This window comes from Pinus tabuliformis, chromosome 7 (assembly GCF_031772625.1).
Source record: "Pinus tabuliformis cultivar Carrire ecotype Pingquan chromosome 7, CPIR1, whole genome shotgun sequence".
NCBI classification, from domain to species: domain Eukaryota; kingdom Viridiplantae; phylum Streptophyta; class Pinopsida; order Pinales; family Pinaceae; genus Pinus; species Pinus tabuliformis.
Window position 1 is genome coordinate 1,357,536,657 of NC_142293.1, and position 20,465 is coordinate 1,357,557,121.

At 36.9% G+C, this 20,465-nt stretch overlaps 4 protein-coding genes across 4 annotated transcripts; all 4 read right to left on the reverse strand.

Annotated features, from left to right (window-relative positions):
- Positions 1-11,883: 11,883 nt before the first annotated feature.
- On the reverse strand, positions 11,884-13,386 carry LOC149252601 (protein CYPRO4-like). Its single transcript, XM_089459747.1, has 2 exons — positions 13,216-13,386; positions 11,884-12,578 (listed from the first exon to the last, which is right to left on the reverse strand). The coding sequence occupies exons 1-2, from the start codon at positions 13,357-13,359 to the stop codon at positions 12,369-12,371; spliced, it is 354 nt and encodes a 117-aa protein (XP_089315873.1). The 5' UTR covers positions 13,360-13,386; the 3' UTR covers positions 11,884-12,368.
- A 173-nt stretch (positions 13,387-13,559) lies between these two features.
- Positions 13,560-15,326, reverse strand: LOC149252602 (protein DETOXIFICATION 41-like). Its single transcript, XM_089454203.1, has 7 exons — positions 15,127-15,326; positions 14,924-15,010; positions 14,730-14,786; positions 14,226-14,464; positions 13,998-14,116; positions 13,743-13,829; positions 13,560-13,664 (listed from the first exon to the last, which is right to left on the reverse strand). Exons 1-7 carry the CDS (start codon positions 15,324-15,326, stop codon positions 13,584-13,586), a joined length of 870 nt encoding a protein of 289 aa, XP_089310329.1. The 3' UTR covers positions 13,560-13,583.
- A 510-nt stretch (positions 15,327-15,836) lies between these two features.
- LOC149252603 (protein DETOXIFICATION 41-like) lies at positions 15,837-17,423 on the reverse strand. The gene is made up of 5 exons (XM_089454204.1): positions 16,978-17,423; positions 16,775-16,861; positions 16,581-16,637; positions 16,077-16,315; positions 15,837-15,967 (listed from the first exon to the last, which is right to left on the reverse strand). The coding sequence occupies exons 1-5, from the start codon at positions 17,421-17,423 to the stop codon at positions 15,837-15,839; spliced, it is 960 nt and encodes a 319-aa protein (XP_089310330.1).
- Positions 17,424-17,656: 233 nt separating this feature from the next.
- On the reverse strand, positions 17,657-18,370 carry LOC149252604 (uncharacterized). Its single transcript, XM_089454205.1, has 2 exons — positions 18,231-18,370; positions 17,657-18,056 (listed from the first exon to the last, which is right to left on the reverse strand). The coding sequence occupies exons 1-2, from the start codon at positions 18,299-18,301 to the stop codon at positions 17,657-17,659; spliced, it is 471 nt and encodes a 156-aa protein (XP_089310331.1). The 5' UTR covers positions 18,302-18,370.
- Positions 18,371-20,465: the final 2,095 nt, after the last annotated feature.

Here is a 20,465-nt window from a genome sequence, read left to right on the forward strand (position 1 = left end):
AAATGATGGTTTATATGGTCGCAGAGGCTTATGGAGGCTTCGTTGTGTAAAACAGGCGAAAACAGAGCAAAATGGTCATTTTCGCGTTTAAACGGAAAAAAGGGTTTTCTTTTGAAATATGGCACAATAGTGAACAATAACCATTTTGTCGTTTTGTGGAAAGCGGTTTTCATCGCACCGCTTATGAAGCGCGGGTGGTTTTGGGAAGGGGTCACCCGAAATAAATTGAGCCTGACATGTGGCAATGGAGGACGGTGGAATACCGCTTTTCAGGTGGGCAACACTCGTACAGGGAGCCAACCCGAAATAGCCGAGGGCCGTTGGATTTCAATGGTCGTAATCGGATGGTCGAGGAGTGAAAGAGTAGCGTGAAAGAGCAAATGGAGGGGCCCAATGATTAATTATGGTGGAATGGCTTTATCATGGTTAAAAACCCAGATTAGCGGTGCAATGGAGGTTTAAAGTTAATTCTTTGTTTAAATCATAAAATCGATTTAACACATAAAATCCTCACAAAGCACATTTGGCGGATTTTAAATTTATTACCTCAGGCGGATAATGATATCGGGTCCGGCTAATATCGCATATCGCAATCGGAGTTTAGCGAGGGGAAGGCCCATCGCAAAGGAATGTGATAGGGGCCGGATGTGATATGGCTATGAAATATGATATATATAGCGTCAGGTCTGGGTCTATCGCAATGGCGGAGGGTATTGTTATTAGTCAAGACTGCGATGAGGGCAGATGCGATATGGGTATGGAATATGATTTATATCTGCGTCAGGTCCAGGCCCATCGCAATCGCATTTCGCAATGGTGGAGGGTTATTTATATGAAAGACTTGTGATCCCGCCGATGCAATGTTTTTTATAAAATACATAGTTTTATAACAAAACTAAAGGTTTTGGGTTATTTAATAAAAGGAGCTAATAATATACGGGAAAGGGGATTTTAGGGATTTAATACTATAAGTTAGTATTAATATGAAATATGAGCGAAATGGGGAATAACACTAAGTATAATGCTTTTATAAGTGATTAATACTTAGGCTAAAACATATTTTGTGGTTTTTTGGGGTAAAAAGGGATTTTACATGTAAAAAGGGATTTTACATGGTAAAAAGGGATTTTCCATGGTAAAAAGGGATTTTAACCATAGGAAAAGGGATTTTTATGGAAAATGAATGAATATGAAGTATGAAGGTAGGAAGGGGAAATTAGTGAATATAGGGATGAATGGGAGGTTAATTAATTAATCTAGTAGACCTTCATTTGCCTTGTGTAATTGCCTCATGGACTTGAAAACATATGGTAAAGGATGATAGTGTAACCTTTGTCCAATGAACCATCAAACATTATGCAACCTTCTTCTACTTACCCTTTGCTTATCTTATCATTTTTTCTTCACTTAAATGGGTGCATTTGAGCTAGCAAACCCTTTTCCTTTCTTTTTATTTTACAAAAACAAACTATCTAAATCTACCCTTATAACCTCCAAGGGCTTAGATTAAACTAGTGAGCTCCTTTTTGTTCTCTACCTAACTACTGATCTGTCAAGATTAAACAGTTTGGCCAGATCCTTATTCTCTAACTATGACATCAAATTTAAAGCATGAAGCAGTCAAGATTAAACTATTTGACTGACATGGGTTGTGGCATTTAACACAAGCTGCACACAACCATTATTTTGTAGAAAAAGAGTAGTGGCATTTAGACTTGCTCACTTTCAGAGTTTATTTGTTTTATTTTCTTTCTAACCTAACATTTTCTTTTTATCTTCATCTTTTAGGACATCTAACCTAACATTTTCTTTGATATGGACATTATCATCAAGATTTTTTCAAAAACATTTTGTAACTAACACTTTATTCACTATTGTTATGTCCATATCCTAACTTAACATTTTTCAAATATTCTATCTAATCAAAACCAAAAAAAGCTTCAACAGGTCACACAAGAGTTGGTCAAAAGTAATTCATACCTCATTGATTCCTTTGGCTCTTTATTATTTAATTTTGACCCATTGTTGTTTGACCTATAATAAGTTGGTCCCTTTTTCTTTCCTTGTATTTACTTTTAATATGTATAACTTCTATTTAAATATATTTTTAATTCTTCTTTGTTTTATGATCTTTGTTAATAAATAATTTTTCCTTGTTGAAAATTAGCCTTTAGATTCTAGTCGTTAGAAGTAATTATCTCTACATCACCCTACTTATTTAATTTGATGACATGATCTGATTCTCCATCTTGTCTTGACGATGAACCACACTGGATGGTTCAAAACGCATCGAAAAATTATGTGTGATGTGATTATCACCGAAATATTTCTTAACACATATGATATGGACCACAAAAGCCTAAATACAGTTATCATCGTAGTTGTTAAGTTAAGACTAGGCTCAAATTCAATCTTATTAGATGTTGTAAACTTTATATTTTAAGATGACCTATTCACATGGTGGTCATCCAATCATAATAACAACTTTATCAAATGATGGGTTTCTTCTCCTGTGACAAGATACATGATAGAAAGAATTAATATAATATATAAATCAAGGACTACGTAAATTAAAACAATACAAAATTTTAAAACTATCATAAAATTATTGCACACACACAAACAAAAATACCAAGAAATATATTAATAAACATAGTCAATTAGGTGTAGCTCAAATCATTAACATGATATTTTTTATTCCCCCTATCCAAGTTCAAGTCCCACTTTGTGACATGCTTTCTCTCTTCATGAGCCAATTGTTGACTATTAACCTAGCCTTGAGTCATAAATAATTTAGGATACCCTAGGTACCATTATGAAAATGAGAAGCAGTAGGCAATGGGTTTCCTTGGAAAATGTTTTCACATACCCAAACTGCTAAAACCTATTAGGAAGGCAGACTAATCAAACATTCCTATGAATTGTCTTTCTTAGAATGATTCTTTAGCCACTTCTAGGATCATCGATGTATTGTAGTCATCAAGAGCTTTCTAATGAATGTATTCTTCCTTAATTATGAGCTTCGAGCAAGGAGTTAGGCCTTTTAAAGTTCCTCGGGAATTTTCTGCTTTACTCGATGATGTCATCGCACCTACGTGGCACATGATCCCGTGTAGCATTATATGGTGACACATCAATTAATGTATGGAATTTTTCTACTTTCACAATTTTTTGGGCAATTCTAGAAATTTTAACCCACGTGACATATTGCATCCTCAAAATTTATCTCATTGTGCCAAAACAAATTGCATGTTCAAATGCATCACATCCCAAATATTTTCTACTCTATAATCTGTCACATAGTAAATTTTTATGTGTGATGCATTGCACCTAAGAAATTTTTCCTCCATGAAATACAAAAGCCTATCTCCCTTTTGTCACCGAAAACTTTATTTTCCTACAAAAAAGAGGCTCATTGCCTTTACCAAATCACTTGAAAGTTTCCTTTCTTGTGACATATTGCACCATAATTTTAGTATTGTGATATAACAAATTACACCAAATTCATTTTTATGCAATGCTCAACTTTCTTCCTCCTTCTGCTTCTTCTTGTTCCTTCTCCTCAATTGTCATGTCATGCCTAAAACTTTTTAGGTGTAGTGTATTGCACCAAAATTACTTTGGCGCAATACACTGCACCTCATCTAATCTTTCTTTCAACTCAAAAATAAAATAAAAAACTATCTTAGTACTTTCCTTGGCATTTCCTTATGCCTTCAGTACTGTGACTTCTAAATTTCCTATTTTGTGATGTATTTTGTCGTAAAATTTATGACGTGATATGTTGCATCATTTAAATTTTAAGGGTGTGGTGTATCACACCACAAACATTTGTGGTGCAATATATTATTTCTTTCAGGTAGATATGCCCGTTACAATTATTCCATGTACATAACAGTCACCAATCTCCGAGGACCATAAACCACATAGAAAAAAAAAAACAAACAAACAACTATGGTAATTTTAAAACTATCGCTTTCATATTTAAAAATAAAATAAATAAAACTATCAAAATTATTAAATCTATTAATATAATTGAATTATATAGTTAAATAAAATTTTACCTTATTATTAAGGATGTGATAAGTTAAAAAAATTAGTTATCATTGCCAATCTCCTTTCTATTAAATTTTTTAAAGATTTTATTATGTTAAAGTGTTGTTAGATTACTTCAAGTACATTTTTAGTCCCTGCCCCTTCGGGGCTGCAAGGACTATTGTAATCATTTTCTTTAGTGTTATTAGTTGACACGGAAATCGAATAAGCCATTTTACGTTTTAAGCAAAGTTTTTTTTAAATATTTGAATGAATATTCCTTTCCATCCAATAAAACAATTTTCCATCTTATTTGGCCTCATATTGAGGCAATACCGATATATTCAGTAAATTCAAGATCATTGTAGTAAGACTATATCATAATTTAAGATCGATGTTGTAAGACTAGGATAATGCTAGCATTAATTCTCAGGCGTTTAATGTTTACTGATATTTAATTTTGTGGATACATACCTATATCTTATATCTTATCTCATATCTCAGATAGGTGATCTGAAAATGAAACTTTGATCATCCTTTAACACTTTGCAAGCATGATAAAGTTGGGTCTTTAAATGTAAAATTAGTTTTGCAACTTCTTCAAACATGAGTGGTTAAGATTTCACATGAACTTAAAAATTAAACAAATTCATATGCAACTTAATATGATAAACATGAAGAGAATAAACTAGTAAGTGATAACGAAGTTCACCCCTCCTGTGCTACATCTCCGGGCCACTAATGGAATTCCTAGATACTTGGTCGGCAGAGCTCCCAACTGAAATCCAAGTGTTTTGACCAGGTTTATTTGGATTGGTTCTCTAGTATTAAAGAAGTATATGTTAGATTTTTCCCCATTGATTAGGGTCTTGATGAATCCTAGAAATCCAATAGGATAGTATCCAAGGCTCTCGTCTCCTATAGAGATGGATCCCCAAAGATCATAATATCATCCACAAACTGTTGATGGGTAATGGGAAAATCCTACCCCAAAATTTGGACCCCTTTTAGATGCCCCATATGAATTGTTTCCTTAATATACCTTCCTAACCCTTTAATTGCAATGATGAATAGAAAGGGAGAAAGAGGGTCTCCCTATTTGAGGCTTCGAGATGACCAGAAGGTGTACGTAAGAGATCTATTTAGCAAAATGGAGAAGAACGATGTGAGAATTGATGACCTTATCCATCTTATCCATGGAGCAGATAAGCCAAAATCCTCTAGAGTTCTCAATAGATAACTCCAATTCAATCTATCAAATTCCTTAGATAGATCAAGTTTGACCACCATCTCGGGTTTCCTACTCTACTTTAGCGAGTGGATTATCTCATGGGTGGTCACAATACCATCTAGGATATGTCTAGCTTCCACGAACCCAATTTTCTCTCGGATTATTATATGTTTCAATAAAGGTTTCAATATTCTCACTATAATTGACAAAATAAATTTATACACCACATTACATAGAGAAATGGGTCTATAGCCACTTGGATCTTTAGAGTTGTTTGCTTTAGGAATCAGAGTAAGCGAAGTAGCAATTAATCTGGACCATACCTATTGTGATCTCCCAGATTCCTCAACAAGGGCATGTACTTCTCCGTCAATGAAATTCTAGCAAGATTTGAATAAATTTGTGGTGATACCATCTAGATTTGGGGCTTTGCTGCTACGAATTACCTTCACCACTTCCTCCACTTCATCAAACAAAATTTCCCTCTTAAGTGCAACAATTTGTTCTGGAGTTACCAAATGGGGTATATGGTGTGTCACCCTATTAATGACTTCAGGCCTATTGTGTTCGCCTTCAGACAACAAATCTCGATAAAAGGAAACCAACTCTGCCTTCATATATTCGTGTTCGGCTAATTGGGTACCTTCCCTAGAGGTTAGAGATAAGATTTGATTATTATGTCGATGTTTAATCATGGTTCTATGAAAAAACTTGGTATTATGCTTGCCCTCTCTTAACGATTGAATATAGGACTTCTACTTCCATAGTGTTTCTTCTTGTTTTCGGTGCATCTCCAAATCATGGATAAGGCACCCTTCATCCTCAACCAGGGTCTCTGATCTCCCTTCTACTATGATTCTACCCTGTATTTCCTCCATGCGCACTTCCAAGTTACTTTTTTCTACAAGTATATTCCCAAACTCACTCTTATTCCAAGGTATTATTTTTTTGTTTAATCTCCTTTGTCTTACGTTGGAACATCTACATCAAACTACCCCTAGGCACTGAAATTTCCTACGACCACTTCTCGATATTGGCTAAAAAGTCTTGGTTTTGGAGCCAAAAACTCTCAAATCATAATGGCATGTTCTTGGGTGTCGTTTTTAGATCGATCTTGAGCTGGATTGGCCAGTGATCAGATACCATACTTAGGAGGATTATTTCTTTAGTGAACATGTCTCTGACTAGGGCTTCTTCTAATAGAAAGAAGTGATCCAGACGACAAGCCACCCAGTGTCGACCTCCAAGTCGTTTATTCCAATTATGTATACCATTTATCATCTCCACTTCCACGAGCTTGAGATCCTGGATAACTTCTTAGAAGAGTTCCACCGCCAGTTCTAGCCTCCTAATGCCACCTCTTTTTTCTTCTAAACTCTAGATCAGGTTAAAGTCTCCACTGATTATCAAACACTCATCCTAATGTATCTACCTTAGATTCTGAAAATCCTCCAAGAAGAGTACGTTTTTGCCAAGAACTGAGGGACCATTTATCCCAACCAAGCTCACCATCTCTCCAACCCCAAAACAACGAAACCGACCCAAAACAATAATAGGGCTCGGCCCCCAGTCCTAAAAGAACACCCCTTGGGGAACCTAATCCAAAATTAGTCTTGTTAAACAACCTCTCACATCCAACACCATAAGCTCATTGCCCCTCCAACATCTACCCATAATCTTTGTTAACTTCTCACAAGATACATGAATCTCCTGCAATATCACTATCTCTAGTTTTTCCTGCTTTATCTTAGTCTTCAAATATCAGTACTTACCTTTACTATTTAACCCTCGAATGTCCCAGGAGACCAATTTCATTGTGGAACTGACAAAATTCGACAAAAATATTTCGTAATCTAATTCATTTGTCCAGATTTCAACACGAACTCGCTTGCTTCCTTAAGGGCGTCCATAGTGGATTTTCTCCATTTTTTGCTCCTTTCGATTACAAGGGGTTCATTCAGGTGGATGCCTTAAGAGCCATTTTTCTTCTCCATGTTTGATTGTCATGGGTCACCCTTAGAAGTCACGATGTTGTGTCTCCGTTCACCATATAAGTGAAAGAAATATTGGAGTTGTTCTAGTGGAATCTCGTTACCATCTATCCTAGCCTAGGTGCAAAGAAACTCCAACATGGTCCTTTCATCTATGCCCAAATTTTCTTGTTTATCCTCCACTTCCAAAACCTTGTTAATTTGAACCAAGAATTATTTGAGCTCCCTATCAACCTAAGAATCCTCTGGGTTTTTGCTTGGGGTTTACTCTCTTCGTTGAGTTATTGTTTTGTCTCTCGATCTTCATTGGTTTCTTCGTTGACTTTTCTTGCAATAACTTTGTTTCCTCCAAATTTTCCAGCTGCTCCACAGTGGCATATTTATTTTCCCCTAGCTTAGACGACTCCTTTTCTTGTGGTTTCTCTTGCGTAGATTGCGCAGTTTGATTATGAACATGTTTATTCTTTTTTGAAGCAACAGGTTGGAATCCATCTCCTTCACCCATCTCCTTATTTCATCATGCTTCTGCTAGGGTTAACGGGCAATCTCTTATGAGATGATCATACTTAGGGCATCTCCTACATTTGAACAACTCATGTTCATAATCAAGAAGTTGTGTCCATACCGAATCATGGTTCTTGAGCTCGAATGATTCAAGAAGGGGTTTTGATATGTTCATATATATGCATATTCTAGTGTATTACACATTCCTTCTCCTTTTGGTAATCTTCGATACCTTCATGAAATCCCCAATAGCATTTGCTATGCCTTCCAGAATATTTGGTTCCTAGAAATCCTTCGGTAGATAAAAAAGCCTCACCCAAGCCGATTTGCCTGAAATTGTTCATTTTCTGGGTTGTAACACTCCTCCCAAAATCTCATGGAAAGTTCGGCATTATTCATAAAATACGAACCATTTTCAAAAAACCTCTTCCGATCATCCATATCTAAAAAGATAAATATGAAAAAACCCTTGGCTCTTAGTCTCAATTCCATTGATCCTTTTTGATGCCATTTTAGTTGAATCCACTTAACAATATCATGTTCCTACGAACAAATGCAAATAAATTTATAGATCAAAGCATGATCTTTCACAAACTTTGGTGATTTCTCCAGCCTACTGTGAGGGTTCAAAAACCACGGATTTGTTGTGGCCTTTGGGAGGCATCTCCCTTTCTATCTCACCTGCCATTAAGCCCACAACACAGGAGTTTCCTTTCAACCTTTACTGCTTGAAGAAGATCCAATGAACCCTTCCACCGACTTTTGAGCACTAGTAACAATGTTGCGGCAAGAGGGAATTTCACCCCTCCACAGGGTGCTACTCATTGAGCCAATCAGGATTGATTAGCTAGAAGGAGCCTCCAACACGATGTTGAAGACATTTGCGTCAACTTCCACCCACTCCTTTCAGGGAAAAAAAAAAAGAAAAAAAAAGGAAAGAAAGAACCCTAACCAAACCCTAGGAGAGCTCTCTTTGTAGTTTCTAAAATGTATTTATCTTTATTTAAACAAGTTATGATAAATAAAATATTTAATCATAATTTTAAATTATATAAATATACATTAAATTAATGAAACAATAAATTTTATGAAGTACATTAAAATTCATTTCAAACAATGAGTACGGAATGGTGTATTTAATTGTAAGAAAAAAATGCACACAAATTTGTTATTAATTTAATTAACGAGTTGTCTTCAGTGGGACTTTTTGGAAGTTTTTCCAATGGGTTTTTCTTGTCTAATTTCTTTAAAATCCTGCAGGAATTTATTGAAATCACAAGCTTGATGGGTAACCCGCACAATGGAAGTGCCCTAGGGGTTTTTCAACGTGTTGAATCCATATATATAGTCAAAAAACCAATTTAAATAGCAAAAATCAATATTTCACCTCAAATTTTTCTGCCATATTTTGACACCGAAAAGTCCAAAAAGCCGCACTAAGGACAACTCCTTTAATTAATAATAAGATTTAAGTGGATAAGGGGCAATAGGAGTGGGAGGGGTTATTTTTTTTTTTTTCTCGGTAAATCTATTCTATTCTATTATATTATATACATGAAAACATTACAATCATAGAGTCAGGTTGCCCAAGGCCGACTGTGGCTCTTTGGGTTAGCATTTCGCAGCTCAGTATTAGCCCTCGCAGGGGCAGCATTTCCATACAGAACCGCTTCCACATCGCGACATGACACAACATTGTTTTCAGACCATACAAAAACATCCCGCGCAGGGGCTTCGGAGCAAAAATTCATCCCTCGCAGGGGCATCAGAAGACTTATGACAGCTTCCTTACGGGTCCTACTGACAAAACCAGAGCAAACATAGACATATATATACACTAGAGAGACACAGACAGAGACATATAACCTATACCAGACACAGACAGAGACGTATGACCTATACCAGACCTGAACAAGAGTGGAGGACGACAGAGTGTGCCACTGGAAGCTATTCCTCCGGCTTCTCCTCGAGAATTCTGCACCACCCGTAATGTTCTGGAAAGCCGTCCCACTCTTCCACTGCGTTCTTCTTGGAGGTCGACGCCTCCTGCTCTTGAGGTTGGTTAGGAATCTGCTCAGGTACCCCGGTTGGCTCTTCCTCGACATTTTCCTGTTGTTCACCTGGGAGCTCCCCCTTGCTGCCTGAACCGCCTTCACCTTCCTGAGAATCCTCAATGAATAAAACCGAGATGTGTGCATTGATGCGGGAATTGTCCCTCGAGCTGCCAAGAGTGAAGATGGCAGATCCGAACGCTGGAAGAGGGTGCGGTCCAGCATTGGGATTGCCCATGTCCATGAATTGACTTGCCTGGATAGGAGTGGCCCCTGCCCTTCTGTGGCAGTAACAACAACAGCAGTGGTGGTGGGATTCCGCAGCAGGGTGGCGAGAAGAACCTCCTCGAGCAGACCCCCGTCGACTGAGCAACCTTTGCCTGGGTCTAACCATCTTTGCAGGGATGCCGGTGGCTTGAAGCAGAGCGGCAATTGGAGGCTTTCCCGGCTTGAGTCGCCCCCCAACAGAATTAAGTCCTCTCCCAACAGTTCTGGGACGAAGCTCAACAGAACAGAAACAGCAATCAACAGAATATCCGAGCTTGAGACTTCCCTTGGCTTCTTGAATGCTGGCTGTAACAGCAAGAGCTGTAGCCTGAATGATAAGATTGCCAACAGGAACCTGAACTGCGTGATCCTCGCTCTGAGCATAGACCTGCAACCTTCCCTCCTCCTTCTTAAACCTCTCAACATTCTCTCGAGACCTGTTCTCCATAACTGCTCTCTGCAGCCTCCCCATTTCACCTTACGCTGCATTGAATGCCCTGCGATCGCGTCTCAGCTCTTAACTCCTCGGCGGCGAGAGGCATTGAATTCCCCGGTTGATCTCGAGGCAGCACATGTCTGGCATGTGACTCCTCACTGCCACTCGTACTAACACCCGCATCCAGGGGAGTGGGAGGGGTTATTTATGGTCCCTTGGAAATTAATTTTTTTGACTTCTTTATGGTCCTTGAAAAAATAATTTTTTTGAGTATTCATGGTGTTTGGGAAAGATGACAAATAATGAGGTAGAATTCTATGGTTTATTCCAAGGTATTCTTCTCTTCAAAGAATTTCATGTCTTTTTTTTCTCGCATTATTTTAAGTGACTATTGGTTTAATAATTCACTATTTGGTCAAAAGATCTTCTCTTGAAGATAAAGTTTTGGATAATCTTCTAAATCAGATTACTCGAAACTAAATTTCAAGCACATTTTAAAAAATAATAACCAAAAAACAAATCAATGTGCGAACCAAAATTACAATTTAAAATTTGAAAAATTAATATTTAATTATCCAATAAATCTATCCTCCATCCCTCAATGAATTAATGATAGATAGATAATATCTTCAAAAATAAAAATTGGGAGGTCTGCTGGTCAACATGCGTGCAGAGAAATATGTTGTAAAAATATAAAAGTATAGGGTACTGGTCCGTCCTTGATATAAAGTTAATTGTGTACCGTAATTAAAACCGTATGTTTCGTGATTTCGGGTACCTGCTTTCAGTTTTATGCAAATTGTGCTCTCTCAATGTAACACGTGTCGGATTCTGTGACAATCTAGATTATATATATATTCGATTTAGCCATGAAGTATAAAAAGTGCAATACTGGATATACGACAAATTTCTGAACCATGTAATTTAACCATTATCCATTCTCAATTATTTATTTAACTAGCAATTGTCCCAAAAGGTACAAATAGAGGCCGATAGGATTATTAAATTAGAATTGTTGAATTTTTCTAGAAGAAATGTTAGTTCAAACCTAACGGATGAGCATTTTGAGCTGGCTGAAATCTACCCCATACTAAAACTTTAATATTATAATTAAACAATTACTCATAACATATAAATTTATTAATATTATATTTAAAACTATCATTATACATGAATCATATGTGTTTTTACCACATATATATCATCATTCTGCAGTGACAAAACAAGCACTAGAAATAGATCATAAATAATTAAATGCATCTATAAGAATTTTTGGCATACACATTTCTTAGACCTATACAAACAAACATGGAGTAAAAAATTACACAAACAAATATGAAATAAAAAATTACATAACCAAACTCTTAGAATTAAAACATAAAACCTTAAAAACAATGAATATATTAATAGGATAAATTGCGTATAAACAAACTGTTCAATAAAAATGAGTCGATCACAGCAATGAAATCTTCCACTCAAGCTTATTTTCTTATAAAATCGGGCAGAATGGAGGCTTCGGTTAAGAAGCAGAAAAAAATCAATAGAATAAAATATAGCTCCCTCCCATGTGACCATGAACTTAAGCTTTTATAGCTAGTAATAGCATGCTACTCAATCTACCAGATCGCCATCAAATGCATCTCTTCTGAATTTTCACGACAAAAATATGCATACCATTCAAAAGCCTCTCCATTTCCTCGAATTTCTCCATTATAAACTGTCAATAGTTATATAAAATGTCAATACTGACCGTCCACTTGAACAAAATAAGAATTAAGTGACAGAGTTAGCATCTGGTGTCAAAATCAATTCATAACTTTACACAGACTTAGAAGCAGCATAGCTCCTGTTCATCACTTTACACAGATTACAACAAGCATAAATTTGCTATCCACAATGGATACATCTTTTGGAACAATCTTGTAGCAATAGCAGCTTTTTAGCCCATTCTGGCCCTTGTAACACACATGATCGTTGTTTTTTACTTGACGGAAGTTCCAGATGACAGAAAATTTACCAACAGTGGCAACTACATGGCGCTCCTGCCTTCCACTCTCAGTAACCTGCAGTGATAAAGAGAAATAGATGTCAGAAATTAGTACACTTGAAGAGCTAATAAAGGTTATATTGCAGGCCAACGGTCCTATAAGTTCAATTGCTACATGTTATGAAGTTGAAGTCATTTTTTGTGTACCTTATCCCTTCATAGACAATTGCTAACTTTTAATACATTATTATTTGTTTATAGTGGTGATATTGAAAAAGCATATGGCCAAATTTTTGTGTATCTGTAAGGCCATGTTTGAAATTTGTGTTTGGGAGAATCAAGACCTATTAAAAATTAATGGAACAGTTCGGGGAATTCATTTTTCTTGAAAGAAAGGTGATGAGCCATGTAGCAACCATCTACTGGGCAAACAAAGGTTCTCTGCAATATTAAAAAAAGCAATTACAAACTTGATAAATATTAACATTGGAAATTTGCTGAGAATTTCAGCCATTAATAATATGATCACTCACACACATATACATCAGTATTAATAAATTGGTAGGGAAATGTTTGTTAATCCCATTTTGATTGTTGTCATTGTGAAGCCTTATTATTTCCAAAATAAAACGTTTGGGAAATGTTTAAAAAATATCATTTTGACCAATTGTGCAGATGAATAGCAAATAAATGACAGAATAGAATTAACCAACCTGTGATTGCAAAAAAACATGTATGATAATGTTGAAGCGCGAGCGAGCAGAAGGCAGAAGGAACTTCTCAGGGGTCACCCCACCTGGTACTAATCCATGGATATTCTGCCCTCCCTCACCACAGTGGAGTTCGGATGGGAACATGTAATGTCACGCAAAGCCGAGCACGCGTGGCCTGAACTACTTTCGTTTGAATCCGTTATAAAGAAGAAAAGAAGCAGCATGTGGTAGAAGAATTGAATTGAGTAACTTCTTCAATTTTCGTTGTCCCAATCGATGTACCTCGCATCATACAAAACGATTTGCCATCAAATTGGGCATGCCCTTTTCTTTGCAATGCGATTCACTCTTAATTTCAATAATGCAACTTATGGAACCACCACTCCGCTTGAGTTATCTGCAGACTCCCCGTATTGGGAACGCTCAACTCTCTCCGACGCCGATTGGACCTGCAACTAAACCTCGTTAGCTCATTCATTTTCTTATCTATTTTCTATAAATGTTCAGGAAGTGAAAATGCAACAAACCTCTTTGTTCCAATTAGTACGTGCTGTAAGAATAATGAGTACTAACGTCTGCAGTGCCACTCCCAGGATTAATCCCCACCAGATTCCCTGCCATTGCCAATGTCAGAAAGAAACATACTACAATATACTCAGAAACAGGATAAGGTTATTCCTCTGTTATCTTTTAATTTTGCATCTTTGAGCATGGACAATCTAATTATATTGAAAAAAACAAATAAAAGTAGAAAAAGCTAGCTATGTATTTCAAATAATTACATCGATTCCAAGACTGGTCTTCAATCCTAAAGCAATTCCAACTGGTAAGCCAACAAGATAGTATGTCACTAAATTCACATATGCCACCACAGCTTGCCATCCACATCCAATTGCCACCCCTGCAATCACAATACCTTTATGATGTCAACGAAAATATAACCTAAATATAGCAAACATCAACTACCAGCTTTCTGCTGCAAATAAATTGTTGATACTGAAAATTCCAACCTGAGAGAATAGGTTGGGTGCCATTCAAGAGAACAGATATTGCAAGTAGAGGTATCAATGCATAGACTGCGCGTATAACCACAGTGGTGCTTGTGAATGCCATGGCGAGTTCTTTCTTCAGTATCAGAATCCCAATGGCAAGTATGACACTTATTATGAAGCAAGTGACCACCACAACTATAACTGAAAATCTTGCAGTTTTAGGTCTCCTGGCTCCCAGCTCATTACCCACTCTTATACTGCAAATAATATAAATACCACAATAAAGAAAACCAATTTCTAGATACAACGAATGGGGAAAAAAAGGTATACCATGCTATATAAAACCGCTGAATTTATGTGAATTGCAGTTTTGCCCAATATTGGAGAATCCTACCTCCAGGAGAGGGGTCAATTGTTTGACCCCTCTGGCGATGGTCAGATTTAAAGATATTCCAAAAATCTGCAATAGCCATAAAAATGCCCCAATAAAACAATATATTACTATAAATCATAAATGTATACCTTGCAGCTGTACTGAGACCCAACATTGCCATCAACTCCCAGTTGTAATAATTCATGCTGCATATATGTTCAAAACCTAGCACGTTAGAGATATATTAACTGGCATAGCTATCTAACAAAGTTGGGACAATGCATAGGCATGGAGCTTGTATTTGGCTTTAAATTAGTTAGCTTTAAATGGGAAAGTCTCATACCAAACAGAAATGGAATCCAGAGCGACCTCTGCATTTGGCAGCCAACCCGATACAAGCACCAATACTTCAATGTACCATATTTCCAAACTGCAAAATCAGGTGTGGAACAAAACAAAACTTGTCAAAACAGGCTAAGCTATTATGTAAACACCCAGATATAATTTAGATAGTTTGTGTATCTTCCAAAGAGTATTAAGGCATACGTTAGCATAACAGCCGATGCCAGAGTTAACTTGAAGTATGACCAGAGTCCTGTGAAGGCCTTCAAGGTGAAGCCCGTCCATGTATGCCTGCAGTATGGGCTATAGAATATATACAAGGCAGTAGTAATGACCAGAACCCACCATTGACCCCTCTGGCGATGGTCAGATTTAAAAATATTCCCAAAATCTGCAATAGCCATAAAAATGCCCCAATAAAACAATATATTCCTATAAATCATAAATGTATACCTTGCAGCAATACTGAGACCCAACATTGCCATCAACTCCCAGTTATAATAATTCATGCTGCATATATGTTCAAAACCTGGCACGTTAGAGATATATTAACTGGCATAGCTATCTAACAAAGTTGGGACAATGCATAGGCATGGAGCTTGTATTTGGCTTTAAATTAGTTAGCTTTAAATGGGAAAGTCTCATACCAAACAGAAATGGAATCCAGAGCGACCTCTGCATTTGGCAGCCAACTCGATACAAGCACCAATACTTCAATGTACCATATTTCCAAACTGCAAAATCAGGTGTGGAACAAAACAAAACTTGTCAAAACAGGCTAAGCTATTATGTAAACACCCAGATATAAGGATAAGGTTATTCCTCTGTTATCTTTTAATTTTGCATCTTTGAGCATGGACAATCTAATTATATTGAAAAAAACAAATAAAAGTAGAAAAAGCTAGCTATGTATTTCAAATAATTACATCGATTCCAAGACTGATCTTCAATCCTAAAGCAATTCCAACTAGTAAGCCAACAAGATAGTATGTCACTAAATTCACATATGCCACCACAGCTTGCCATCCACATCCAATTGCCACCCCTGCAATCACAATACCTTTATGATGTCAACGAAAATATAACCTAAATATAGCAAACATCAACTACCAACTTTCTGCTGCAAATAAATTGTTGATACTGAAAATTCCAACCTGAGAGAATAGGTTGGGTGCCATTCAAGAGAACAGATATTGCAAGTAGAGGTATCAATGCATAGACTGCGCGTATAACCACAGTGGTGCTTGTGAATGCCATGGCGAGTTCTTTCTTCAGTATCAGAATCCCAATGGTAAGTATGACACTTATTATGAAGCAAGTGACCACCACAACTATAACTGAAAATCTTGTAGTTTTAGGTCTCCTGGCTCCCAGCTCATTACCCACTCTTATACTGCAAATAATATAAATACCACAATAAAGAAAACCAATTTCTAGATACAGCAAATGGGAAAAAAAAGGTATACCATGCTATATAAAACCGCTGAATTTATGTGAATTGCAGTTTTGCCCAATATTGGAGAATCCTACCTCCAGGAGAGGGGTCAATTGTTTGACCCCTCTGGCGATGGTCAGATTTAAAGATATTCCCAAAATCTGCAATAGGCATAAAAATGCCCCAATAAAACAATATATTACTATAAATCACAAATGTATACCTTGCAGCTGTACTGAGACCCAACATTGCCATCAACTCCCAGTTGTAATAATTCATGCTGCATATATGTTCAAAACCTGGCACGTTAGAGATATATTAACTGGCATAGCTATCTAACAAAGTTGGGACAATGCATAGGCATGGAGCTTGTATTTGGCTTTAAATTAGTTAGCTTTAAATGGGAAAGTCTCATACCAAACAGAAATGGAATCCAGAGCGACCTCTGCATTTGGCAGCCAACCCGATACAAGCACCAATACTTCAATGTACCATATTTCCAAACTGCAAAATCAGGTGTGGAACAAAACAAAACTTGTCAAAACAGGCTAAGCTATTATGTAAACACCCAGATATAATTTAGATAGTTTGTGTATCTTCCAAAGAGTATTAAGGCATACGTTAGCATAACAGCCGATGCCAGAGTTAACTTGAAGTATGACCAGAGTCCTGTGAAGGCCTTCAAGGTGAAGCCCGTCCATGTATGCCTGCAGTATGGGATATAGAATATATACAAGGCAGTAGTAATGACCAGAACCCACCAAGTCAAACTCACTATTAGGGCTATCCCTAGCAGGCCAAATCCTAGCTTGTCTACTGCCACCCAGGTGATCAATGTATGGAATAGACATGTCCCAACAACAATATAGGCAATAGGGGCCACTATGTTCTGAGCCTGCAAAAACCTCTGCATGGGGCAATTGAGGGCAAAAGCAAACAACTGAGGAATAAGACCTTTGGCAAAAATACCTCCTGCAACAGAGATTTCTTTACTCTGCCCTATGGCAATCAATACTGGATCTGCAAAATAGTAGAGGATGCCCAGGAGTATTGCAGTTCCAGTCATTATTATCATGGACCTCTAGCAGATGACTAAACTTCTCCATCCGAGACGTCGCCCTCATGGAATCCACGTCCCGTTCATAAAAGGCCTCCACCGCCTTAGAAATCAAGTGCTCATCGTGCTTCAAAACCTGAGCCATGCTTAGAGAAACTCGAACCCTGACCCTATGCATGTTAACCCTAGCTTTATCCGGATGACCTTTAATACGACTGTTTAGAGCGTTCTGAACAACATCGCTAGCTCTGGTTTGCACAAAACCACCCGTGAGAGCCCGCAAGGAGTCCCATACTGAGGGTTTCACCGACAAATGGAACGGAAGCCCGCGGGTTCGAGTCCCGGAGATTGGAATTGAGAGGCTCAGGGCCCGCAGATCTTTGCACTCGGACAGAAAATTGAAGCGGTCTATCCGCACTGAATTGGGATTTTCTGGAGGAGAGCAGCTTCTGCCTCAGCTCTGCAGTGTCGGTCTCACCGAAGTGATCCTCCGGAATCCAGTTCCCCGTGGCCGGATCCCTCATCCAGAACACCGTTCCCTTGTTATTTCCTCCACCTCTGCCTGCCTTGCTAACCTCTGGAAATTCCCGCCCCGCCGCTCCGCTCGATCTCATCGCTTCGGCCGCCGCTGCCGTGTATTGCCTGCAAAACACAAAGAACAAACAACATCTAAGGCTCATTTTTCTGTGGCGGTGTAGAATACAAAACCCTAGTGCTACTGGCCCTAATTTCACCCAACAAAATTTTAATGGAAAAAATAATGCAATATAGACTTCATTTTGGTTACTCCCGGAAAGAATATGGAAAAGTGCATACCGAGCATGAGAAATTCTGATGTCAGAGAGCAGAGAAGATAATGTGCTCACAGATAGAAACCGCCTCGCCATGATGAAAATGGGACACAAGACAATGAATCTCTGAAGAAAATGGAGAGACAAAACAGAAAGTGTAGGCAGTGGGAAATGCCAAGGAAATGTGTCTAGACATTGTACCTGGAGTTCTTTCAATCGCGACTCGGTTTCTTGGGCTGACATCGAGTCTAGTAATGCGAAGTCCGGGAAAATGGCGTAGAGAAGAGAAGAGTGTCTGTAACAAATTTGCAGATATTTCTGCCGGCTTCATGGGTGAAGATTCGAGACCGCCACGGAGAAAGGCACGTTCATCGCACCGCACCGCACCAACTGCAAGATGCAAAATACCCAAATGTCAATTTCGCTGTTAATGACAGGTGTCAGCGTGAGAAGGAGAAGGACGACGAAAGGTCCCTTTCAAAGGAAGGCCTATCGGCCTAATAAAATTGAATGATTGCAGGATGGATGATGTTGAATTTTGTGAGGATCTTGAATTTATCTTTAATTTAATCAGATAGTGGAATGCACGTCAATTTCAAAGTTCACTTTCTCTTAAAATCAAACACTCCACGACAAAACCTACGTGGTTTAGTCCACACAAAAAAATAACTGAAATGCAATTTCTTTTTTAATTTCTTTCTAGAAAGGAAAATTAGCAGTTCGTGCACGCAATGATTTACTTTAACTTTACTACTTTTAGGTGATTATAGTTATGAGAGGAATTTATATTTTGAATTCTTAGGGCTTACTTTACTATCCTTCGGTGATTATGGTTAGGAAAGGAATTTATGTTCTGAATTTTTAGGGTTTTTTTTTAAATTTTTTTATTTATTAAATAAAGTTAAACTCAGGGAAGAATAATAGGTCGGTGAAAGGGTAGAATTGGGTGGAAAATAGATTTAAAAATAGAAATTTTTTTTTGGTTTTTTTTGGTTAATTTTATAATTTTTAAGAGTTGTTTTTAGTGTTAATTTTTGGATTTTTTTGGTGTTAGAATTAAGTGAAAAAAATTGAAGTGAAATTTTGATTTGTGTTATTTAAACTATTTTTTTGACTGGTATATGGATTTAACGCCTGAAAAACACCAGGGCATTTAGATTGTGCAGGGGTTACCCATCAAACTTGTGATTTCAATAAATTCCTGCTTAATTTTAGAGAAATTAGACCAAAAAACCCACCAGAAAAGCTTCCAAAAAGTCTAACTAAAAGCAATTCATAACTTTTATGGTGAAAGGTTTTGTATAATATGTATTTTTGTAAATTAATGTCTTTCGCATTAATCACATCATTAGGATGAACCAACTAATGTGGTTCATCATCAAGACAAGGTGAACAAATCAATCGATATTCAAGAAAAAAAGTATTTTTGATGAAATAAAGTTTTATTTTTATTTTTTTAGTATATGAGGATTTAGATCATTTTAAAATGGGTCAAAAAATTTAGAGCAATTATTATGGTAGAGATGTTGAACAATTTCACAAGGTCAAAATAAAATAAAATAAAATAACTAATAATTATAATTATCACTAAAACAATTCTACAAAATCAAATCACAAAAAAAATTAATATTTATAATTAATAATAAGACCTGCATAGATCCATCTAACTTTGGATCTACCTAGGGCCAAAAGGGATCAATTCTCTTCACTTTAAAAGAGGTTTGTATCTCAAGAGATTTGATTCCTTTGTATGCTTGGTAGCTCCAGAGTTAATATGGACCTACGCAAGTGGTTAATATCAAAAAAATTATTAAATAATGAGAGTGTTATCACTTGTCCTTATCCCATACCATGATATATTCATTTTTGTAAAAGTGGTCAAAGACAATAAAATCATCATAATTGTTAAGAAACATTTTGGTGATAATCACATCAGAGATAATTTTTCGACGCGTTTCGAAATCAAATCATGACATCGGATTAAATAAGTAGGGCGATCAGATAATTATTTCTAACAACTAGAATCTTACGGCTAATTTTAACCAACGAAAAAATATTTACTAATAAAGATTTTAAAACAAAAAAGGATTAAAAATGTATTTAAATAGAAGTTATACAGATTAAATGTAAATAAAAGAAAAGAGAAGAGATCAACGGGTCAAACAACAGTTGGTCAAAATTAATTCATACCTCCTTGATCCCTTTGACTCTTTATTTATTAATTTTGACCAATTGTTGTTTGACCTATAATAGGTTGGTT